This window comes from Gavialis gangeticus, unplaced genomic scaffold (genome assembly GCF_001723915.1).
Source record: "Gavialis gangeticus isolate Ggan-Ray unplaced genomic scaffold, GavGan_comp1, whole genome shotgun sequence".
Lineage (NCBI taxonomy): Eukaryota > Metazoa > Chordata > Crocodylia > Gavialidae > Gavialis > Gavialis gangeticus.
Window position 1 is genome coordinate 84,601,450 of NW_017729033.1, and position 26,407 is coordinate 84,627,856.

General features: G+C 40.0%; 1 protein-coding gene across 5 annotated transcripts in view; it reads left to right on the forward strand.

Moving 5' to 3' along the window:
* SORBS2 (sorbin and SH3 domain containing 2) overlaps window positions 1-26,407 on the forward strand; it is a 298,880-nt gene that overhangs the window by 160,145 nt on the left and 112,328 nt on the right. For 4 of the 5 annotated variants that reach the window (XM_019525918.1, XM_019525915.1, XM_019525917.1 and 1 more), the window contains 4 exons: window positions 978-1,004; window positions 1,882-2,006; window positions 2,956-3,576; window positions 21,927-22,403. In XM_019525918.1, the coding sequence (XP_019381463.1) occupies window positions 978-1,004; window positions 1,882-2,006; window positions 2,956-3,576; window positions 21,927-22,403 (1,250 nt within the window). The remainder of the gene's footprint in view (window positions 1-977; window positions 1,005-1,881; window positions 2,007-2,955; window positions 3,577-21,926; window positions 22,404-26,407) is intronic. The other variant, XM_019525919.1, reaches the window with a different exon arrangement.

Below are 26,407 nucleotides of genomic sequence, written 5' to 3' on the forward strand. Positions count from 1 at the left end.
TAATTGAGCAATAAACATGGCTTACCTGTGGTATAATAAGCTGAGCTGAATTTAGGTAACAGAGGGGAAAATGTGAATATAGAACAGTTAGCTTGTGTTTTATAGGTCTTTTCCAACTGTGCATCATCAAAGGAAATTTATCAAAACAGTTTCCATATTGTGAAAACTGGCTCTTCTGAGATTATCACAGTTACCATCAAACTTCCTTAACTTAGATTAATTTTTACAATTACAGTTACATCAACTCCTTTAAAATTGTCTGTGAAAGGTTTTTTAATTAAATACAAAGATAAAGTACTTAAAATAACCTTTCATATCAAAATACAGATAGTTACTGCTGTGAAAAGAAAATAATGCTGTTATGCAGCTTAAAATATTTTTTGCTGAAAAAAAATTGAATAACTTCATTCTGAGAGAAGTCTAATTTATAGTGGTAGAGGCTGATTGATGTGCAATCTATTGGCTAGATTCCCTTGGTAACAGCATCTGGTTTAGACTTTAAAAAAACACTGACACACCTATCCTTTAGTCTCCACTAGCTTCTCACAAATACCCCAGCTTAATTTAATTAGCTGGGGGGGTGTCTCACCATAATTAGCTGTTTAGGATGTATGCCTTTAGTTATTAAGAAAATAAATTAACTTTATAAAATTATGCCAACCAGATTTTGTCCAATTTTTATCTGTGCAATCCTAATGAATTCATGCAAAGCAATGGTAGAAAAATAACAGACAGAAATGAAAACATTCAGTAAGGTACTGCTCTTAGGTCAAATTGCTTTTTATAAAGTGCATGTTATAAAAATAAGACTGTAGTCCTAAATTCTTTGCATATTTTAAAATCCCAACATGGTCAATGTCAGGGTGTGCTGAGCAAAGAATAAAAAATTGGGCCCAATGTTGTGTATGGTATGCAGATCCCTAGCCAGGAAAGTTGGCTAATAAACTTTAGTATTAACCTTGATATTTCTTTTCTAGGGCCTGATTCTCAGTCTCCAGATTCAGGTAAATAAAACATATTTTCTCATACATAAGTATAATAGTATTGTAAGTCCTGCCATGCATGTGTGGCACAACTGGAGGCCCAGCTGTGTAGATCACACATCAAATCCCATCACACCTTTACCTGAAAATCTTGAGGGACCCTAAGTGACAGCACTTCCAGCAGCACTGGAGAGTTTTGGCTATAAACCTATTGGTTTCAAAAGAACTGCCAAAGACCTCTCATAGAGCATACATAACCCTGTCATCCCCCTAAGTACACTGCATGCATATCTCTCTTCCCCACCTATTATCTCCAAGTCCGTTAGATCAGGGATTGTGATTTTCTGTGTATTTGGACAATGTCTAGCATAAGAAGGAGCAAAAATCAAGAGTTCTGCAATTAAGAGCATCCAGTGATCCAGATTCTCCTGGCTGGCAGGTGGAAGATGAATTCAGACTGGGAACAAAGGTTCAAAATATTTAAACAGCTTACCAAAGGTTGTGGTGAATTCTCCCTCACTGAGAACCTTTCAATCAAGTGTGGTCAGTTTAGTGCAAGAGATGCTCTAGCTCAGCACAAGATAACTTAGCAGGAATTAATGAATGTCCTAAGGGCTGCATACCCAGGGGCTAAATTAGCCCCTTCTGGCCTTAAAATCTGTGCATCTGTGAATATGAGAACTACTGAATTAATGATAATACTGATCAAGCCTGACCGCTTGAATTTGCCAGATCTGACAAGCTTAGAGCTTGAGAAGCTGTAGTTTCAAGCTTACTTATATGACTAATTTAAATGCCTATATTAACAGTAAAAGTAGGAAGATTTTTAATAGTAACATAGATACATAAGAACTGTTTATCAAAAATGTGGTTTTTTTCTTTTTTTCCCCCTTAAAAGCTTGGAGATCTTATAATGATGGTAGTAGAGAGACATTGAATGGAGACGCTAGCAGTTCATCTCTTGCAGCAAAAGGCTTTAGAAGTGTCCGGCCAAACCTACAAGAGAAGAAATCACCAACTCAGGTAAAACTGCACACACTGTTTCACCCACTGGTATTATACATGAGTAAGCTTAAAGATGTACAATATGCAGATGTCGTGCCCTATGGTGCATTAGCCAGATGTTTTCCTGCCATTAAGTATTGCTTATCTGTACAGCAGCTATAGATATAGTATACACTGCTGAAGGTGTATCTGTCTGCTGATTCACTAATACAAGCTACTTTCCAAGAGCAAGACTCAGTTAATAAAAATAAATACAAAAAAAAAAGCCTTATGATGGTTTCAGGCTTCAAAGGCTATTGACTATGCTTTATATTCCAAACAAAGCATTCTTCATGGAATATATGATAGCTGGTGATGAAGTTTTATTAGATTAATTAAAAGTTAGCTAAAAGTACTGTTCTGCTAATTTTTGCAACTAAATATAACAACTATACTGAACACCATGAAACAATTTGTCTTAATTTAGAAATGCATTTATCTCTCAAAAAAGGATTAAAGTCACATTATAATAGCACTTACATTTCTATTTATATCCAAAAATTTTAAAAGTATATGTGTATAAATGCTACATATAAATAGCAGCTTGTCAACTTAAATTATAAGTGTGCATTTTAAGATCTATTAAAAAGCTTTTAAAAAAATTGATTGTAATAATTCTTGTACAATAATGTTGATGCAAAGTAAAAATGTATTATCCTGGCCTCTGTTTTAATTACAATTTGTGCTCTCTATCAACAAATGGATTCTCTGGTTTTTCTAAATGTCAAATTTAAAACTGAGTGCAGTGAAGTGTAGTGGGGATCTGATTCAGTCTTTCTTTTGACTTAAATGATATTTGGGATAAGCTCCAATTCTTTTGTTTAAAATGACAAGCCTAACTCAAGTTACTTTTCCTGCTAACGTTTACTTTCTCTCTGTTTCTCCTTTAATGTTGTTTTGCTGTGTGTGGATGCTTTTGGCAAATAAGGCACCTCAGCCACCCCCTAGAAAAGAAAGTTTTTGGAGAACGGAAATAACTAATCTCAAAACAAACAGAATTAATTTGCAGTCAGTAACAATCAAGCCAACTAAAAACCTCCCTTCAGATACTGTCTACTGTACTAACAAGGAGACTGTCCAGAAGACAATGTCTTCTAAAACATCTAACACAAGTGTGTCCTGTGCACAAACAATCACTAAACCACTAGTCTCAGTCTCCAGTGAAGGCACAAACACCATAGCTGGCCTTAGTGCTAGTCTTCATCAAGGGCACAGACAAGGGTCTCAGAAACGTAGAATTTCTGCCCTAAAATTAACCCGGACACAAGACCCAACAAATAGCATTCCTTGTAATACACAGCAACAGCCTGAGCCTGTTGAAATGCCAGCATTTCCACAAAGGCCTGCCTCACCTGCCTGTAACTCTGTGCCTGAGATACACACAGCATCTCTTTCCATTCAGATAGCTCCCAACTTTGACAATAAAGCAGAGCCTGAAATCCAAGAACATCCACCTAAGCTTTCTCCAGACACTTCAAAGATGCCTTCAAAGGATATGGGACAAAAGTCTACAGTTCCTTCTTCTGCACAGTCTGCAGAATGCCATGTGGTATATTAAACTTTTCCATCTTTTGTTTTAGACCTTTTCTGCATTGCTTAAACTTTCTGTTTAGTATACTCCCATCACCAAGACTAGAACTTGTGATTTCTGGGTAAAACTACCTGCCACATCATTCAAAATAAAACTGAACAATTAAATATTTTTAAAAGGGAATTGCAAAAAAAAACATACCGACCTAGTTAAGTGGGAGGGCAGGTTTAAATTACATGTTGGAAATAAATTATCTTGGTCATCATATTGTACAGATGGTAATTATACACAATAGGAAGTTGTATTACTCAGAGGGAAGTGGCACAGTCCCTAAGTGGCACACCCTGTTACACAGGCATTGTGCCCCTACCACCAATAGAGGGAATATTGGGAACTGGTTCCTGTTGGATCTTTGAAATATTGTTGCTTCTATGCTCCTCACCTCTCTGTAACCAAATTTACAGCTTCCCTGTGCACAGAAGATAAGTAAGAAGAGTTATTGTGTCAGCAGCCTCCTCTATTCAAGAACAGATAAATTGTGACCTGTCTCTTCTAAGTTGTGTTCTTTCCAAATGCATTTATTAAGTCTGAGGTTCTTGTCATATTCATCTCAGGTCTGATGAGTATAAAAGTGAGTGTCAAACATGAGGGAGATGTCAAAGATGTCAGCTTCGCAGGGACTATGCTTTGGGAGAGGCTGGCATTTTTGTGCGCGCAAAACAGAATAATAATAATGGGATCACTTTGTATAACTGAGTGAATTTTGCCCATTTTTAAAAACTGCTTGAGATAGTAAACCTAATTTTCACTGTCTGGCAGACACATGTCCTATCACATACTTGTAATGCAGAACACAGAAAGGAAATTCTTTCAGGTCACTTTTGGTCATTTCTTAAAAAAAATAAAAGTGTATAAAATATTTTATACAATTATAGAGATCCTTTAGACCTCTGCTTTGTTTCAGTTTTATTAAGCCTTTTTTAAGCTTAGTTCTTATTAGGGACAAGCAGAGATATTTCAGTATTAGCGAGATATTATGATTTCCATTGGACTGCAAATCAGTCATAATAATTTAACATGCAGTTTACTGCATAAAATACATGCAATGTACATGAACTATGCACATCTATGAACGTATTTTTCCATTAAATAAGGGACACATACGATATACAATTTCACTGTGTATCATCATAGTTTGTTACAGAGGATACATATTAAACAGTTTGCTTATTGCCCCTTAGCATCTGGAAAACCTACCACTGAATGCTATTACTGCTGTTGCTAAATATATGTGATATTTCCTTGTATCATATCATTATTTGCACTTTTGCTTTCCACTTTGTGAAATGTATTTCAACATTCAGAGTGGAAGTTTTTAAAAAACAATAGCTTTTCCAGTAGCTGTACTGGAATTAAAACCTAGATCAAAACATTGCTAAATAAGGAAAGTCCAGACTAAAACTTTGCAACTCAGGCTAAACTATTTTAAAAAATTAATTCTTTGCAGAGACAAGCTCATAGGAAACAAAGGCATTCAACATTATGCACTGTAATTTTATAATTCTACAGTTTTATAAATCCTCCTTATCATGAACATTTCAAGTTAATATATCCAGTCAAAATTATATAGGGTACATGCAAAACTGATGGGATTCTGAGAGGCATAATCAACTTTATCTTTTGCATATTTAATGATCTAGCTGATATTACAAACTTGTCTACTAGTCTGTATGTGATACAGAAGTCTATTGAAAGAAAAAAGCTATTCTAAAAAGGAAAAAGACTACTGGAGGAAGATAAAGTATACTAAAGGAGTTGTTTTCAAGATTTTTCTCAAATTTCTCTGCATTATGGTTGCATCTACATCTTTTTGAAGTAGTAAAGCATGGTGCAGTATGGGCAGCTACTGCGCCATGTGCACAGCACATGGTTAAATTTCGCCACTACGTCGGTGTAGTGGCGTGCTGTACCCAGGGAGCACGCCACTACGGCAATGTAGCTGGTGATCACATGCAGACACACATGATCACTATGTCACCGTAACGTGCCATACAGCGATGTAGCGTGTCGCTAGGTCACTGTAGGGCAATGTGTAGATGCTCTCTGAGAGAAATACATAAAGCTTAATATCAGCTTCAGCAGGCCACTAGGAAACATATAAAACTTTCTTCAGACATCAAAAATCCAGAAGAGCGAGCTAAGTTTAGAATGTCTTTCACAGGACTTAGTAGAGAATTTGTCTTCAACAAATTATTTATAATAATTAATGATCAAATACCAAGCAGGTATGGTTTAGGCAGTGTTTCTCAGCTGGTAGCTCACGACCCAAAAGTGGGTAGCAAGAATATATGAAAGGGTCATGAACAAAGTTTAAAAATGGATTCTCCTTTATAGGAGAAAAACGTGGCTTTTCCCTTGCAGGCTGCCAGAGTTCCAGCCTGTAAGGGGCTGCTTGCCCCCCCCCATGCTCCCCACACACCCCCTACCCCATACCTGCCTCCTGCCCCACACACTGGGGGGCTGGGGCCTGGGGGCAGCAGGTCATGAGTGAGGGGCACTGAATCAGGACTGGCTATCAATGTTTACAAATGGGTCCTGGTACAAAAAAGATTGAGAACCACTGGTTTAGAGTAGTCTATCTTTGACAGTAAAGCAGAGCCTGAAGAATTTGTCATCATCAGTTCTGGATCACTGCTTTTCACCATGAGGTAAAAATGCCAACATCTTCATTTCTCGGAGTCAGGGCAATATTAGTAATTTGGTGGCCTCACTGTTTCAGTTATAACTACACTCTTTATTGCTGCTGATTTAGAAAGATTTTCGTCCAAATGAGTAAATGCAATTCAAGTTCAAGTCATGTAACACCAACAGTGAGGAAATAGTGTCAAGTCCAGTAATGAAAATTCAGCTGTCTCCAGCATCTGCTATAGCCAAATACAGGGATTACAGGAGACAAGCAGGTGTTTAGACTTTTAAGTATACATGACGAAGCATGCTACCACATGTTGAAAAATGTGTCAATGTGGACAATGCAAATAATAGCCTGACACATTTTTCTTCTCTATATTACAATACAAGTATTCCTTCTGTCCATCATCTAAGGCCCCACATACATTTATTTAAATAAGTAGAAGAGTCTCTTTTAAATAGAAGAGTCTCTTCTACCCTGTTAATCAGGGTACTATTCCACTAATTAACAAATACATTATCCTGAAACAATCTGTTTACACCCATGTGATCCAAAGTATTTGTCCAAAATATAATAATCAAAGTGAATCATAAACATTTACCTTCTGTTTTCCAAGAAGCGTCAAGAGAAAAAATTGACTTTGCAGCATTTTCTAAATATTAGAACCTGGTCTATATGGGCTGACAAAGAATTGAGAATGAAAAGCAATATTCTTTCATGGTCTGATAATTCTCTTCTCTTCTGCCACCTTCTTATGTCATGATGAGGAGAGTCAGATATTTCTTAATTCTTGATTAAAGTGATGAAAAGTAGGGCTGACCCCCCAGGGACAGTTCCAGCTATAATCAGCTTTTCAAAGTACATTTACCTATTGATCTCTTGCCTGCAAATCTTGGTTGCCAAATCCCTCCTAATTTTCAAGATTGGAATAATTTCTAAATACTGTTGTGAAAAGAATGCTTGGCATGGAATCAGACTGAATAAGCTGTCTGAGTTTTACCAACTGTGCATAGCAGTACCTGTAGAATTCAGTCACAAGCCGCAGGAAGGATGGTATAGGTCTGGCTCCCTCTGGGGTAGGATCTGCCCTGCTATCAGAAATAGATTTTTAAAAGTACTTCTACAAAGACATATAGATAAAATCTTGGATCCTTTATAGTCAGTAGCAAAACTCCTATTGCTAGCATACTTAATAGTTGCTATCAAACTACACAGTCAAGAATCTAAGAGAGACACCCCAAAAATCCTAATGTATATGCAGTTCAGTGCTATTATTTGAAAAGAATGGTAGATCTGGAGGAAACTTAGGATTTTGCACCTGAAGAAGGATTCATTACATATGAAAGCTTGTCTAAGTCTATCCCAACCATGCAGTTGGATAAATAAAAGACATCAACCACACATATCTTTGCCTCTCATACATTTCCTGGACCATCACAGCTGTATCTTTCCAATTTGAAATAGTTCTTCATCACATTCAGCCCATCAGGGAACCTTTTAGAGCTCTGTATTAGCACGCGGTGTGAACTTACACATTATGTTTAGACAATATTAAATCTGTAGATTGTTAAGTGGTGTTAAAGTTAGAACAGGGTGCTCTACACCCTTACAGGTTGGAAATTTGGTGGTAAAGGAACAGTGAAAATCAATATTGTTACCCTCCCCTGCTACCGAATCCCAAGCCCCACGCAGGCCAATCTGAGCTGGACTGTGTCCTGTTCCTCCACATGGCAAACTTGGGGCCAAGCAGTGCCCCTTTCCCTTGCATGCTGGCCAGGCCACGCTTCCTGCCCCTGCCCCAAGCACACCAGATTGGACCCACAGGCTCCAGCTCATGGAGGGTCTGAGCACTGTTCATCCTCCCCAAGGGGTGAAAAAGTTTGGGCACTACCAAGATGGAACATGCTGTGAGCAGTTGTACATTAAAAGTTAATATTGTTTCTTGCCTGCACAGCTCTGACTTGCTGCTAGAGGTTTGGCAAGCAAGGGTGTGGCTAGAAGCAAGGACGTCTGAGCTCTATCCCTGCTCTGGGTGGCAGGCCTGGGAGCAGTGCATCCTGGGGTATTGAAGGGCTGCAAATGGCTCAGTTTATCTCCATGGAGCAGACTGAAGTTACCCTAATAAGAGCTAGGTAGCATGGCTTAGATTTAAGTCTTGCATGAAGTGGTATAACTTTGAGATTCTCGGAGGGAATTTAGCATAAGTTAATGATCTTAATGTGCAAATGCTCACATTCTGAGTGCCCTTAGTATGATCTAAGCATAATGTGTAACTTCACCTTAATGTACAAAGCTGTTGTACCATAGTTTTGTATATCTGGAGGAGCTGGGGATGTGAGTGGGTAATCAACACTTCCTAAGCATTGGAAAATGGCAGGTATAATATAGCTTAAACATTGAATACACGTGATGTCCAATAGTTTGAAAAAAAAGATTAGTGACTGGAAAAGAGAGACAGCTCCATATGGTCAGGAAAGCCATACAGCTCTGCAGTAAGCCAAAATATATCAAAGCTCTTGTCATATATGGACTTTTATTCACACTTCATTTCAAGACTTGTCTCCTGGATTTGGAGAGCAGGCAGAAGTGTGATATGACTCACTAAATGATATTTTATAAACACTCCTACTCAGAGAAAGGTTAAAACCTTCAAAAATATGCATAATGAAAGAACCACTAAAGGTGTAGCAGTATTAGTAGTTTCTTATATAACTACTGTCCTTACCTAGAAGAATGGTTTGAAAGATACCACCATACTTCTGGCAATAAACCCAAGAGATACAAAAAAAATCCTCTTGAATACAGAAGATCAGACCTCTGGAGAGAATTTAGATTAGAATAATAGAATCATAAAAAATTAGGGTTGAAAGGGACCTCAGGAGGTCATCTAGTCCAACCCCGTGCTCAAAGGAGGACCAGCCCTAGCTAGAACATCCCAGCCAAGGCTTTGTCAAGCCAGCTCTTAAAAACCTTCAAAGATAGAGATTCCACAACCTCTCTGGGTAACCTGTTCTAGTGCTTTACTACCCTTCTAGTGAGAGAGTTTGTCTTAATATCTAACCTAAACTTCCCTTCCTGCAACTTGAGACTATTGCTCCTTGTTCTGTTATCTGCCACCACTGAGAACAATCTAGCTCCATCCTCTTTGCAACCACCCTTCAGGTAGTTGAAGGCTGCTACTAAATCTCCTCTCAGTCTTCTCTTCTCCGGACTAAATAAGCCCAAAGTTACTTCAGCTTCTCCTCATAAGTCATGGACACGAGCCCCCTAACCATTTTCATTGCCCTCTGCTGAACTCTTTCCAATTTGTCTACATGATTTCTGTAGTGGGTGGCTCAAAATGGGACACAATATTCAAAATGTATGTGGCCTCACCAGTGCTGAATAGAGGGGAATACCTACTACTTTTGATCTGCTGGCAAGACTCCTACTAATGCAGTCCAGTATGCCTTTAGCCTTCTTTGCAATAAGGCACACTGTTGGTTTATATTCAGCTTATTGTCCAGTGTAACCCGTGTCCTTTTCTGCAGAGCTGCTGCTTAGCCAGTTGGTCCCCAGCCTGTACCAGTGCATGAAATTGTTCCAGCCTAAGTGCAGGACTTTGCACTTGTGCTTATTGAATCTCATGAGCGGGGATCCAGGTTTCCCATTTCCCATGGAAAAACAAAAAAACTCACAGATTTCATTTTAACAGATAAACATGTGGATTTTGCACTTTTGCAAAGAGCTCTTTGGAGACTGACAGAGTTCCAGCCCGCAAGGGGCTGGGAGGAGTGAGAGAAGGGCAGTCAGGTAGGGGGCACCATGTGCATGTGCGCACATACACAAGCACATGGCCACCAGGAGCCTAGAGAGCAGGTCCCAGAGGTAAGTCTGTTGGGGAGGGAGGGGGCTAGGACTGAGGCTGATACCCAGCCAGGGCAGTGCATGGGGCTTGAGGCCCAGGGCCAGAATGTGCAACTGCAGGGCCTGGGTGGGAAGTAGGATGGAGCTGCGGGCAGCTGATCTGGGAGGCAGAGGGACCTGGTTCTCCATCACTGTGCACACTGCTGGGGGTGAGGGGAAGGTACCCCCCAGATCTGTGCATGGGGTGGGGGTGGGGGGTGGATGCAGGCTTCCCGCTGCAGGCTTGGGCTCCCTGCTCTGCTGCCCTCCCCCCACTGGGTGAGACCTAGTGCGACAGGGCAAAGTCGAGCTGGGCAGGGAAGCTCCTTGCTGCTGCAAGCCCTGTGCCAACCTGGTGAGTCACTGCCTGCCCACCTGGCAGCAGCTGGGATGGTGGCACAGCATTGTGTCCCTCGCTGCTGCTGGGCAGATAAGGGGGTGCCTCGCAAGGATGCCTTCCCCACCCAGCCCCACTCTGCCCTGCATGCCAGGTCCTGCCTACATGCTGCAGAGGCCCCCCACCCAGGCTCCACCCCAGCCACGATGCCCATAAGGGAGGATGAGCCAGGCTCCACACTCCACTTCGCTGCAGCAGCCACCACCTCCCGCAGGCAGGTGTTGCTGTAAGGGGGCTCGGGGCTGCGGCCCCGGGCCCCTGGCCCTGGTGGCTGGGGGCTGCTGTGGGTGGGGAGTGAGAGGCACCAGCAGGGCTAGGGGACTGTGGCTTGGGAGTGAGGGGCCTGGATCTGTGTCCTGGTTAGCAAAAGAGGCATGAGGAGCTCTGATTTTCCATGATAAAAAACCCTAAATCAAATGCCGAAATTTATAGATACTTAGAATTTATTTGATTACAGTGATTATGGCACTGATAGGCTTCCAAATTGCTTTAAAATTGTAAATATATCAATTAAACATTGTGTTCAATTGATACCGATATATACAGTGCCATTTCATTTTAACTGAGGGTTTGGGGGTCATTAAATCAGAGAACTTGGGGGTTTTATGAGAGAATTTGTGATTTTTAAACACATGATATTTCTTTTGTTCTAATCCTCCAATTTGTTGAGGTCTCTCTGAATCCTAGTGTATCTACTACTCCCCCCCAGCTGGGTGTCATCTGAAAACTTGATGAGGGTGCACATCCAATTGATGAAAATATTGTACAATACCAGCCTCAGAACCAACCTCTGGGACACTCTACTTGATACCAGCTGCCAACTAGACATCAAACCATTGATAACTACCCTCTGAGCCTGATGATCCAGCCAGTTTTCTGTCCACCTTACAGACCACTCATCCAACCCAAACTTAGCTTGCTTGCAAGAATGTTGTGGGAGACTGTATCAAAAGTCTTGCTAAAGTCAAGGTATATCACATCCACTGATCTCCCCACATCCACAGAGCCAGGCAGCTCATAGAAGGCAATACGGTTGGTCAGGCATGACTAGCTTTGGTGAATCTGTTCTGACTGTTCATAATCACTTTCTCCTCCTCTGAGTGCTTAGAAATGGATTCCTTGAGGACTTTCTCCATGATTTTTCTGGGGACTTAGTTGAGGCTGACTCATCTGTAGTTCCCTGGATCCTCCTTCTTCCCTTTCTTGAAGATGAGCACTATATTTGCCCTTTTCCACCATCTGGGACCTCTCCCAGTCACTCCTGTCCAAACTATGTACAGGCAAAAGGAGAGCAGGAGAGAGAGAGAGCGCAAAACAAGAGATATACTTAGACACTAAGATAAGTTCTTGAGCCTCACAACAGCAAAGACTCTAAGAAGGGCATTCTTCATTTTGTGCCAAATTTCTTCATTGTTCACCAGCTGATTTGAGAGATTAGAATACATAGAGTTTGGTCTGCAAAACTGAGTCCTGGAAAGAAATTAGTCCTGACAGAATCTTGCTGAGACCTAAATTCCAGTGAAAATCTACTTGTTTATTAGCTTTTTCCCTTCCATGGAGGGAAAAAAAATCTAAACTGCCATGGAACATGTGGCTTTTTGGTTTGTTTGGGTTGTTTTCTTTTGTGCAGGCATTTCTTTTACCAGCCTTTTGGTGCTACTTAAGTGAATCTTCTTTGTAGGGATATAAACTAAGAACTCCAAAAATCATTTCTGTGTAGTTTCAGATGTACTTTCATGTCTGTTAGCCACTGGCATTGTCAAAGTGCTGCAGACAGGCTGCCAGAGACTGTAAACTTCATGGGATAGGCACTAAGTAAAGCAAACATGAAATGGATAGACTGTTCAAGGGACAGAATAACTAAGCCAGCTATTTAGTATTTATTAGTGCTCAATATAAAATATTATTAGTACTAATTGCTTACTCCTTCCTTGTGGACATCATGGAAGAAATGGATCTTCAGGAGAGATTTGAAAAAGGAAAAGTGTCCTGGGCAGACCAGAATTAGGAAGGATTTCCATGGTTTGAGTGTAACAAGGAAGGTGGTTTAAGGACAGCTGGGGGAAAGCAGACAATAGGGAGTTGGGGTTGACGTCACTAGTACAGCACAGAAAAGAAAAGGTTTGTAGTTTTATTGTTCTTCGAAAATGTGCCTTTTAATTTCAGGTGTAAAATATTTTTAAGCCATTCTTTTTTGGTATTTTAGCATATTTATAGAGGCCATTGTTATTGTAGTTATGTTACTGGTAACTGAACTATAATTTTGATTAACACCAATCTAACTTCCCCTAAATGTTAATATTAAATACATTACACTATTTGTGTATCTGCTTGAAATGAGTTTATATGACTTCAGGATTTTATATTTCTGTATTGCAGTATAGCACATAATACCCTATGAAAATGTTTGATAACCAGACTAGACACCCAACAGATTTGCTACTAAGAAAAGGCACATAGCAGACAAATAGGCTGAAGGTGAATTATACTATATAGTGCTGCTTCCCCCTACAAAAGGGGAATTCAAAAGATCCAGTAAGGTGGAAGAAAATGTAACATTTTAAGATAAAAGGGGGAGGGAGGATGGAAACAGTGTGAGCCTTCTAGACAGGTCTGTATGAAGACAAGGGGATAAACATGCACATGAGAATGGATATATGCAAGCATGCAGAAGGACAAGAAGTATACACAAGTGTGTTTAAGAGTATGCATGCATACATGTGCTGCATGTGAACAGGGTACAGATGTTTGGCTATGCAAAGTATAACAGTTTGTTGGGGGTGCATATTTTCCCACTGGTACCTCTGGGTGCACACTGGTGGATGCTGTGGGACAAGTATGTACATACTAGTAGTACATGTGTTCACAAAATCTCTTTCTGTATGTATTAGGGCTGTGTGAAGCTTCAGTTGCTCATTCGATTCAGTGGAGATTTTGCCTGATTTGGTGGCCGAATCTCCGAATCAAAATTGAATCAGGAGTCCCTTTAATCTCTCTGAATCGAATTGGAACTCTCTGAACTGATTCAGAAAGATTCGATAATTCGGACATAGACACAGCTTTAAATGTTTTTTCTACGTACCTTAAGGTACCAGGCAGCTCATGAATGCTGAGATGCTGGGGTGGATGGAGTGTCCCACAGGAGAATTGGTGGGGTGGGGTCCCCGGCATGCTGGTCAGTAGACCTGGAAGTGGACCAGAAGCACTTCTGGTCCACTTCCAGGTCCACCAGGAAGTATGCTGTGAGTCCCCCGGTGCCCCTCCAGCTTGGCAACTGGTGCCTCCTGGGTCTGGAGGGGCACCTGGGGTCCCCCAGCGGCTCAGCGGTGGACCCAGAACTGGACTGGAAGTACTTTCACTTCTGGGTTCACTGCTGAGCACATGGGGAGGGCCCCTGCACTTCTGTGGTACGTTCCATCCATCCCGTCATCACAGCGATCATGAGCCATGCCTGGCACCTTTAGGTATGTAGAAAAAAAAATTAAGCTGTGTCTATGTCCAAATTGCTGATTCCCTGAATCAGCATCGAATCTTCTGATTCGGATTTGGCCGAATCAAATTGGGGAAGTGATCCGAATCAACAAATCAAAACACTGTCCACAGTTTGGGCTGAATCTGAATGTGAATCAAATATGGCCCATTTCACACATCCCTAGTATGTATATGTATGGTGTCTTTCTGGAGCCACTTTCTTTTTTACACAATAATATATATGCTGGCCTTTTTCTCATAGCTGTTGTTTCCCAGCAATAAAGATTTATCACCTGAGAGGCCCTAACACCTGAACCTATGTTAAGTAAATTAATTACAATAGACATAATTAGCCATTGGAACAATCTGGGGTGAATGGATTATTCATCAGTTGAATTCTTTAAATTAAAATTTCCTCAGTCTGCTGTACTTATAAGGCATCTGAGCACCTCGGAATCTTTCATGCATTTTTAATAACAACCCTCCTGTGAGAGACAAAAATTCTAGCATCCTTTTTTGAAGTGCAAATCACACAATTCTTCTGTGAGACCAGGACTTGAACCCATATCCCAAGCTTGTTTCCTTACTACTGGACTTTTCTTCCTTTCTCAGTAAAATTGTGTTTCTGAACTATCAAGGAATTATGAGTGTAATGCAGAAATTACCATGTGATGTTGTATACTTTGTGTTATGTAAGAGATCAGATTACTGGATCACATGGATCACTTCTGGTAAAAAAATTCTGTGAACCTGTGGGTCTCATGGGCCCAAAATTAAGTTTTAAAAAAGAAGTTATTTTCTTTTGAAAATCAGAATTTTATTTCCCTGAAGATATTTAGAAGATTGTTAGCTGCAGCAAAATAGTTCAAAAAAAGAAGGGAGGAGAAAGGATACAAGTAAGTAGTAGCTGATCTGCTATGGAACAGATTTCATAAGAGATCCAGGTAATTGTGGACTGTCATCTTCTGAGAAACAATAGCAAGAGTAACTAAGAGTGCAGACAGAAGTGCAGCTCCCCGTTGTAACTCATGGCACTTCACAGGAAATGCCATGAATTACAGTGACCCCCCAAACCAAACAGATGTTCACTGTTAGGTCACAGGGGTTGGGGGATCCAGCTGCAATTTGCAGCAGCTGTGACTCTCCAGCTGCTCTCCCACAGCCCCGCCCCTCCCTCCTGTCCACCCACTTCACTTCATGCCGGCTGAAAAAACCTCAGACAAAGCTTTGTGCACTCCCTTCCACCTCTTCCATTCTGAAGACAGCACCAGGAGCTGTTCCTGGTGCACACATACACAAGTTAATGAAGGTGCTCCACTTTACATTCCCATTACATGAGAGTACAGATTGTTGCAGGATTGGGCCCTTTTAAAGCACTCTACAGCTGTGCTCTTCTGTAAGGGCATGGCTGTACTGCACTTTCAAGAGGCCAATAGTGCAACAAACATAACTTCTGTCTGCGTCTTAAGACAACCAGTCTTCCTCAGAGCTTTAACATCTAGGCTGATGGCAGACTCAGAGAAGTAGTGGCTGAAAGGTCCATAGTAACTGCAGAAAGATGGCATGTCATGTAGGCTAGAAAGCTATGGGAGGGCCAGTTGGAGAAGGAAAAACAAATGCTGCATGAAATTCTTTTTTCAGGTCTGAAATGAGGTGAATGTAAAGACACAAAGTTAATCAGTTAATCACACATTAAGTGGTCATTTGGCCACACATTCAGTCAATTAATGGCTTGATAAAAAGAGGAATAAGCAACAAAGTTATTTCACAAAATATAATTTTGTGAGTGCAATAATGTAATTATTTTGTAACTGCAATAATTGTTACAAAATGTAATAATTTTGTAACTGCTTCCTGTCATGCCATTAATTGAATGTGTGGCTAGGGGGCCCTGTAGCTGGGAGCCCCATCAGCTGATCAGGGCACCCACCTCAGAAGGCCATATGTACCCCCAGCATGTGAGCTCCCAACTGACAGGCATCCCAGCCACCAGAGCCAGATTAACCCTTTAGTAGGACCTAGGGAAACCAATTCATGGGCCTCCAGCTGAATATGAAATTTTATATTACTTTTTTTCACTCAGTAATTTCAATATGTAAAATAAGCACAACTGAGCTCCTTCTTCACTTAGGGCCCTAAGCAAGTACCTAGTTTGCCTATGCCTTAATCTGGCCCTGCCAGCCATAGTGGTGCCTCACACACTCTGGTGGCTGGCAGACCAAAGATACTGTGATCTCTCAGCTGCATGGACACATCTGATGCTCAATCCAGCAGTCATGCCTCCTGCCATGAACATGTGGCATGGTAGGAAGCATGATTGTGTGGATTGTGCATTAGATCCCATTGCGTACCTGCACGTGCAGAGGGGTCCCTTATTCGTCATAACGTGCCCAACTACCAAAGAATTCTGAAGAGAACAAAACTCAGAGTGGAAATCTTGTAGCTATGCAATATGACACATTGTAGTTGTATATGATATCATTTGTATAAAGCCTCAAATAACCCTTTTCTATGTATGAGCAGAGAAATACTTTATTGATTTGGACTGGAATACAAATGACATGGTAGATTTATCTAAAAGCCACTTATTGAGACCAACGGAAATGTACTACTTTCAGGAAATTGAATTACATTTCTGCACTAAGCACACTCTTGGCTGTCATGGCACACTCAGCTAGCTGTAAAACTAGCTATGAGACTAGGAGGATTCATAGATAAGGTAGGACTTTGGGAAGATCAAGGTCTTCAGGAAAGATGTTATTTTTTAAAGTTTTCTTCAGCCTTCTGTTTTAAAAGCTGACAAAGTCCATTCTATAGAGCTGTTCAGAAATTTTTCTATTGCATATTTTCCACAAAAATGTGAGCACCAAACTATTTCTGTCAAAAAAATAGTTTGTTGATAAAAATTATGTAATTTTCTGTGGAAAATAATAAATTCGTTTCACAAAAGTAAAAACATTCTGCTGAAAGTTCTGTTTTATTGAAAATCAATTTTGATGGAAATTTTGACCAGCTCTAAATATAAAGTCTTGGATGTCAGGAGCGTGAACAAAACTTTACTGTTATTTCAGTGACACAGTTTACAGGTGACACTGCAATTTCACATAGTTTTGCATTTTATTGCTCCTGCAGAAAGTTGCATATTTGGAAAAATGAACCCTTTAGAATCATTCATAACATCAGCTGGTTGTCCAAAATTTAAGATTAAATATCATTTTATTAATATGAAACCTCCAGTCAGACTCTGCTATTTAAAATGGATTTTACTATAGATACTAACATTTACATTAATGCTGATTTGCAGTTCTGCAGAAATCATTCCAATATCTCTGGTCAAAGTTTTCAAAATCAGATACCTAAACCTCAACACACAGATTCACAAATAGACCCATCTGTAAACAGACTGATTTTGAGAGGTGCTGAACACACACACAACTTGATTTAATTGAGATGTAAATGTGAGTTTAGGAACTTAACTTTCAGTCAAGCTTGGAAGTGTTAAGCCCAGCTTTCAACTTAAAGAATAAGAGGTATTTTTACCCATTTATGTAAGAGTGTGGGTGTACCTGAATGCTTGTATGCTATCATACATAATATATTTTCTCACATACCACATGCCCCCAAATTGGACAACGCATCTTGTTTTGAGAAAGCAAAATGAAGAAGTCTTCCCTGCCACAGCACAGGATCATCATGGCCGAATGCCTTTGGGTGGATGCATCACTCACCCTCTCCTAGCTCCAAAGCTCAAACTTTAATGCTGTCAGAGCTGTTGCCAATTTGGCTGCTTGAGCTTTGGAGCTGAAAGGAGAAAGACAGTGACACTGAGAGTGTCACAGCCCCTGGCAGCCATTACAGCATCCCCATGTTTCCATTCTGGTGCAGAAATCAGCTTCTACACTTAAAAATTCACCCCAATTTTGCTAATTTCTGGGGGAAAAGGTGTGTGTGTTATGTGAGTAAATACAGTATTAAAATTAGTTCATTCACTTCTCTCTGAGTTACCTCATCTGTGTATTGGCTGTTGAAGCAAGGCCAGCAATTTGGTGGCAGATTATCATGCATCATATTATGTTGCACTAATTCACAAAACTTATAATAAAATGCTATGAGTCTGTCTTTAAAGACCATATTGTACCACATCTGCTCATTTTATGTGAATTGTGTGGATGCTTTAGGCTTCTTGCCCAACATTTTGCCATCCATGACCTTGCTACATAGTAACATACAAAAACAAACAAAAGCAAAAAACAAAACAAAACAAAAACAACAAAACAGCTTATTTGGAACTTTTCATTATAGAGAAGAATATGCTGACATGTCTATGACTTTCACAAGCACTAGTAATGAGATCATACTTAGAAGTCCCATGGCTTCTGACAGCTATCTGTTTCGGCTGTTTTCCAATTTCTGTAATTTGCATATTCAAAATACCTATCAGTAATAGATCCAACAGAACTTGGGCTAGTTTTGCTTGGTACATGGCAATAATTAACTTGATCCATTTCCTACTTAAGTTAATGGAATCTGTATCTGTAAATCAGTATTTACAGTTGCCCTGAAGTGCTGCCTTTGATCTGATACTTCAGGAATTGAATCCACACGCTATGAATGATCAGAGATAGAAGATGGTATGCTCTGGGTAGACAATAATATGGGTTGCTAAATATTTCCATTGCTTAAAGTTTGCTGTCGTTCTATGTTGAGAGGTACCCACAGTTTTTTAAAATTGTTTAGTCCATCTTCAAAAAAATGTTAATTTTAATATCAGTGATGACATCTTTCAAAAGGAATGGTAATAGCTATGCCTGTGACAGAAAGTCTATTACTGTCAAAAACATTAAAGTTTACCCTCACGGAGCTGAGAAAATTCAATGCTGACAGAATTCATTAGGAAGTGCTTAGAGTTTCAAGGCTCCTTGTACATGCATTTTAAGTTTGATATCTTTGCATTCTTTGAGAGAACAATGAGATTTTTATTTTTGGCCATGCTGAGAAATACCATGTGTTAACTTTTTCTGAATCCAATTTTTATTTTCTCTCTGGATGCACCCTGGATATCCCTTCCCTGTATTGTCCACCTCTCCTTTTCTCAAGCATGCAAGTTGTGATCCTGTATAGAAATTGGAAGACAGGTCAGTGGTGTTCAACTTCTGGCCCACTGAACTGTCATCTGACCTGTGGGGCTCCCTCAAGTCCAGAAATTTGGCATCAGGAGAGTGGCAGTAGCATTAATTGCTCCAAGAGCCATGGCAATTAATGCTTACATTGCTCCTCCATCATTATTTCCAGACCGATGGGAGCCCCATAGTCTGGATGATATAGCCCTATGCTCCAGATGGCTCCATTTGCAGGGTCACCCCATGGCAGATCCAGGGCACAGGGGTGCACGAGGTTACCAGATGTGGGGTGGCCCACAGGATGTGCCCACTGTGTTAAGCTATTTGGTTTCCCGTATCTCCAGTATAAAAATTTAGCCACTTGAGCTCACAAACACCTCTAACCATTTTTTCTGTCATTGCTTCTTAGAGGACATCTCCTCTCAAGGACTTTTGGGGCTTCCTGTTTTCAGGGCCTTCTAAAAATATATTACCTCTAATAGGTCAGTTTTCTGGCTCATGCCTTTTTACTGAATTGAAGAGCATAATCTTAGTTTTAAGTATTACTGATAGCCCTGTGTCCCCTTTATTACTTATGTATCCAACAATGAGCTATATCCAAAAGTGAGCTGTGAAAGTCATGCATACACCTTGATGGAATCACTGGGTACCTTAAACAACTGATTTTTTCTGCTGTGTAACTGTAACTTGTAAATATTCATGCGATTGTCTTTCACTGGACAGTACAGTGCTAATATCAATTTGTGACTGACACAAATGCTTTAACTACTCTTTGGGCTAATTTCTTAGAGAGTTTCACTGATAGATCAGTCAAACATCTCCCAGCCAAAAGTGAATGTTCTATCCTGGAAATCATTTTATGGCAAATTATCCTGTAAAAGACTGTGTTTTTGTTTTAGAAAGTAGACCTGATATAATGGTCAGAATGACTCATGATTCTGAATTTAAGTGGTGTCATTCTCCATTAACAGCCCCCTATTTTAACAAAGACTTAGCTCTTTTTGGGTACATCACTAATGTTATAACTCCAAATGTAATCTCTCAGTCTATTTGGAGCAATTAATTTCTATTCTCTTGTTTAAGATTCTGTAACTCTTAATTCCTGGAACTTAATGGGACTCTTCATATAAACACTTGTTGACATGAGAAATGGTTATGGAACTAGATTCTTAATGGATCTCATAAGCATCATGATCTGGGTTATGCACCCAGATACTGCAAAGGTGTTTAAAATGCTCAATTGACAGCATTCAGATGCTGGATTGAAAGATTATTCTAAATGCTTAGGAAAATCTGTTAGATTTTTAAGGGGATTTTAAAGGAACTGGAGTTAAAGCTTTCTCTTCCAAGTAGAGGAAATAACTATGGTATCTTCAGTAACAGTATGATAGCTATGAGTAAACGTTGATTGTTTTGAATGTGGTAGACGTTGTGTGGTATATTGTCTTATAATTTATAAAGATTTTAAATCCTCAGAATCTCCCCCTTGGAAAGATTCTGCATTTTCTCAGCCCTCAGAGGCAAAATTATTAGTGCTGAGGTAGGCAACATTTCTTTAAAATGTGTTTCAATTTGTCATGTAATATGTCGGTAATTGACAGGAAGCTCTTAGCTGACAGCATAGAAAGTTATCATGTAGTTGCTTAATAGGGAGTTGTTGCCAGTACACTTTTCATGTACCTTTAATTAAGAAAAAAGGCGAAGCTTGTACTTTTTCAAGAAGTTTTTGAATGAGATCAAGTTCAATATGTTATGTAAGATTTAAAGTATCAGAACACAAAGCTCATCCAGCATGTGGCAAACTTCCCAAAGCGCTCTCATTAAAATGTTCACATATTCTTAAGAACACTTTCACCCTGATTTTAAAGCCAGCCAAACATTATATGTGTTTCAGTACTAAACCATCCCTGCAGAACTTCCTTTTACCAGTCCTCTTGCTACTTCTCACATTTAAGCCTGGTAACCCTAGTAACTAATATGTCTTTTAATCTTGAAAAGGCTCCCTTTCTCTATATGAGTTGTGACCCAGTAGGACTACAGGGTGCCTCCAGGGCTGAAATTCTAAAACTATCAATATGTTTTATTTTTATCAGTGAGGCAGTGGAAAAGTGTTAATCCACTGGAAGAGGCAACATTTCCAGAATCCATTGTTTAAAACTAATGCGTACATTTTTTATATAATTGGAATTATTTCAGTCTATTTTTTGTGCAATCCTGCTAATTCATACATTACCAGTTGTTTCAAAAAATCTGATGGAAAATTTACCTTGTTTAGGAGAAAGGAAGGATAAATATTTATGACAATTGCATAAACCTTATATGACTATACTTTTATGAGCCAAATTAATGGGGTGTTTTTGCCCGAAAGCTTGCAAAGAACAATTTTTCCGACTATTTAGTTGGTCTAATAAAATATATTACATCTACCCAAAGAATCTTGTCTGCCAAATTAACAGTGGCACCCTCTAATCTCATATTTATGTAAAGCAGAAAATACAGTTATCCTACTCAAATTTCAATTCTAGATATTAAAACATAAAACACATTGTGAATTTTTATCCCAGAATACTGTGGTATCTGGCATTGCTTCCAGTACTCAATGGATTCATTTTCTTTCTGCTTTCCTACTTTAATATAGAGTGTGATTGAATGATTTTCTAATCTATGTGAACATGAATTTCCTGGGAGTGTTTAAAAACTTACATTTCAGTGATCCTCCTACGCACAGCAAAAGGCAAAGGGGAAAGGGTTTTTTTATTAATTTGGTAATATGTGTTCTTTTCTTATTTTTTTTCTCAAACCTCAGCTTGGAAACCAGAAAGTAACTGCCAATGTGATGGAGGTAAATGCTTCACAGACACACAGACAAACTGCAACAGAAGCTTCTCCACTGCCTCCTCCTTCTGTGGTACCAGTTAACAGAACCTCTTTCTCACCAGACAATGACACCCATCTAGCATCATTTACTTTGCCAACGCTTGATGATATTTTGCCTTCACGCTTTTATAAAACCCCAGCCCTTTCACATTCTTCATATAAATGCCCTTTCATAGCTCCTGAAAATATTATCCACAGGAATGAAACAGCCTCTGTAATGACAGACTCTGCCATGAGCGAGTACTCCTCCTGCACAGTGAGTGAGTCCTCCACAGCTATTCTAGATGAGCTGCAGACTTGTAACTATGATACTACTGACTGTTCTGAAACACCTTCCCCAACCTTGAGCCAGATGTCTGCTGTGTCAGATGGTGCCACCTTAACCACCACTGCTGCCACTTCTCATGTAATTATCCTTCCTTTTTCCTGCTTCATTTTGTTCAAACAGGCTGACAAAGGGAAAGAGAGCTCACTCTGGTTGGTTATCCTGTTGCTCATACAAGCATCCTGTTAATGATTTGTTCAGGTTCAGTGCCCTCCAGTTATGTGCCTTATTGAAGTCATTTTAAATTCCCTTTGTAAAGCAGATTTTGTATAACTACTTGAAATTACGCAACATAGTCGTTCAGGCCTAATTTCGAACGAGGCATACTGAACAGCTTGTTTATGAATGGGACATTTCCTGACTCTGGTTTAGTCCAGTTGGATTAAAAGGAAGCGGATCATGACATTTAAACAGATCCACTTGGAGTAGTTGATTGATAGATGTCCAAAATTTCAAGAGGCTGCAAACCAGTGTCCCATCAGTGCAGAGTTACAGATGGCAGGCACTAGCATAGTGTAAATTCACGTTTAATGAAAAACCTAACAGAATCTTGTTTTCCCCTAGCCCTGACCACTGACTGCATGAAGCTGCTTCTGTTTTCTCTCCTCTAACAGTTCCCTTTCTTAAGCACAGTTGTCATACAGGAAGACTGGTATAAATATTTTTAAACTTGGATCCATGAAATTCAGTTATTTTTCTGAGGACTGCACTTTCTCTGGTAAAGTCAAGGAAAATAGTCAAGTGCAAACACACACATATGTGTATTATGAATATGTGTATATATATGAAAACATGAAAAAGTTATGGAATACGAGTAAAACACTGCTCACTTACTCGCGAGTGTTCTCATTTATATTAAGGTGTCTGATAATAGAGTCATATTCAGCCCTATATTTAGATTCAGTCCTATATTTAATTAACAGGTCACTGAATTACACAACTGTAAAAATTCTGAATTGGGGCTCTTTGGTGACATCAACATAAACAGAGGCCAAAGCCCTACTGAGTCACAATATTGCCATATCCATAGCCCTGTCCAAGTATTTTTGTATTTTATCATTTACACATGGAGCCAGTGCAAAATTTAACTCAATATAATTCTGACTCTAAAATATTGTTAAGTGGTTTGACCCCAAAGTTGAGGAGACAATGTTCTGTGTGCTGAATGGCTTTTTAAATTATGTGACAAGATTTTGGGGGAGTCAAGATCAGTAATTTTCACTTGCAATGCAAATATAAGAAACTGGATTTTGTTGGAACCATCCAGGTATAGTGCTACTGCCCACTGGTTTTAACCAAACATAGAACTTTTAGCATAAAATAAATGCACATAGTTAAAACAGCCTGAGTGCAGGATTAGCCACCCCTTTAGGGAACTGCCTAAGTATTTTTAAGTCTGCATCTGAAATAAAAAAAAAATTTTAGGTCAGTAGATTAAAATGAGTGGGTTTTTTGCTAGACCTGCCTTCTTTTACAGAGTCTTTTTTCAGGGAGATCTGCTAAGATCTAATCTAATTATTACTTTCACACCTCACACCACTGGGTGACCAGAAGGGGGTTTATGCCTTTCCACACCATACATCTCTTGACTACCAGCAATGACTCAGCCCTAATGCAGTGGGAGAAGGATCCTTCCTCTGAAGGAGGAAGGCAGGAGTCCCATGTGAAGGAAAGACTGCTGCCAGTAGCCACAATACCAACAAGAATTACCACTGTTTCTGTTACCAAACTTTTCCCCTTCCATTCATCATTCACTTATCAAGAAGAGTTAAATGAATGGTGAGGATACTGAGAAGGCTGGTAGCAGATGTCTGTGGTCCTGCCAGTGGCTCCATCCCCACATGTGAAAAATCTCTAATATACTCTCCTGTGAGGGGTGGCTTCTTTTCTGTCATGGAAGAGAGAATCACTAATGGGAAGTTCATAGATTCATAGATTTTTGGGGTCAGAAGGGACCTCAGTAGATCATCGAGTCCGACCCCCTGCCCTGGGCAGGAAAGAGCGCTGGGGTCAGATGACCCCAGCCAGGTGTTTGTCCAGTCTCCTCTTAACGACCCCCACGGTAGGGGAGAGCACAACCTCCCTTGGAAGCCCGTTCCAGATTCTGGCAACTCTTACCGTGAAGAAGTTCTTCCTGATGTCTAGTCTCAGTCTGCTCTCTGTCAGTTTGTGGCCGTTGTTTCTAGTTACTGCAAGGGGTGCCCTGGTAAACAGAGTATCTCCTATCCCTTGCTGCACCCCCCAGCAAATTTGTAGCCAACCACTAGATCACCTCTCAGCCTTCTCTTACAGAGTTAGATTTGAGTATTCATGGACAGGCAGTTTAATGACTGCCCCTTCTGATCCTTTGATACAAGAGGCAACAGCCATGAGGAAAGATGTTAGGATTTTACCATTCCTTGTGTAAATTACCATTCAGCTGAATTGTCACCTTCCAGTTGCAGAGCTTCTGTTTGAAACAAAGTTATGGAAGCACTTTCAGTCAGCTGACAGAAAAGAAAACAATTCAGAAAACCTCAAACCTTGATTCTGCATCCTCTTCTCAAAACAGCCCTTTAAAAATGAAAATACTTTTGTTTTTAAGTGACGGTAATTAGCACTGAAAAGCACATTCTCTCAGAAACCATAGTTATTTACTAATCTGCTCAAAATGAAAAGCAGATGCATTTCAGTCAACCCAGTGCAGCTATTGACAGTGAAAGCTGATAGGTTACTAGTGACTACCATATATCATATTTGAATCTATTCCTTGTCCACACTAAGTCTATAGTGGCCAGCAGTGTGAAGTCCATTTTGCTGCCAGATACTACCCAGTTACCATATTTATTTGCTATTCTAATTACAATGACAGGTTATAGTACCTCAAACACTAGAGGCACTTATCAAATCATCAGAATTAAGTATCTTTGGCTGCTTAGTATCTCTGAGACCAGGACAGTGTTGACTAGAAACTTCTCAAAGCTAGCTTTTAAAAATTACCCCTCACCCTGGGTTCAAGTCCCATAGCAATAGTAATGTTCATGCCACTTTTGCTCAAGGAGAAATTCCATCAATAACTAGGATGCACCTCTGAGCAAATATGAAGATCCTCTAAGGGTTTTAGCACTAAAGAGAATGTCAGAGGTTCAGTAATGTCTGATCTCTGAGATATGAATGTGACCCCCTGTTATCAGAATATCTGAGCAGGATATAGTATGGGAGCATCTGTCTGCTCTGTCTTATTTTCCTGTCTCACATATTTGGAAAGTACCTAAAGGTACAGGGATAGTTTGTATCTAGTCCACAAATGAGCTGTTAATTCTGTTCCTCTGACTAGAGAGAGAACAACTTATGCAACATGTTACGGTGCAGGTTTTTGTGTCCATATAGCCTCTGCAGTGGGGAGCTAGCCTTCTTGAGATAGTTGCCTTAAGCTTCACAAAAAGAAAGACTGGGGTCACTGAGATGCAAAGGAAAATGGAAGTTGTCTCACATCTAAGAGCTGTGAAAACATTTCTTCCCAACTCCTGAAATTTCTGCATGGACTCAGTCTAGTTCTTGTGTACATACGGCAAGGAGAGACAGGCGTTAGGCATATAGGTCCTAGCCTACTGAATACCTTGTAGGTCAGGATTAGGGCATTATAGAATCATGTCAGGAGCCAGTGCCACAGTATGGGCACTGGGTGTCAGACAACTGGCTATGCTGTGTCATAAGGTTTTTTCTGATCCCTCAGTAGCAGATATTGCCATAGTTTCACCTGGAAATTATAAAGATGTGTATCCCACTTAGCTACACACCAGCACTTTTTACAGTACAATGGCATGCAAAACATGCTATAATGAGAACTGAATGAAACATTTAGTTAGGGATTTAGTTAGGGAGCTTCTGAAGGGGCTGAACATTTTTAAGTCAGCCAGCCCGGATGATCTTCACCCTAGAGTCCTAAAGGAACTGGCTGGGGTCATTGCAAGTCCCCTGGCGCGGCTTTATGAACACTCGTGGTGCTCTGGAGAGCTGCCGGAGGACTGGAAGAGGGCCAACGTGGTTCCCATCTTCAAAAAGGGGAGGAAAGAGGACCCAGGGAACTACAGGCCAGTCAGTCT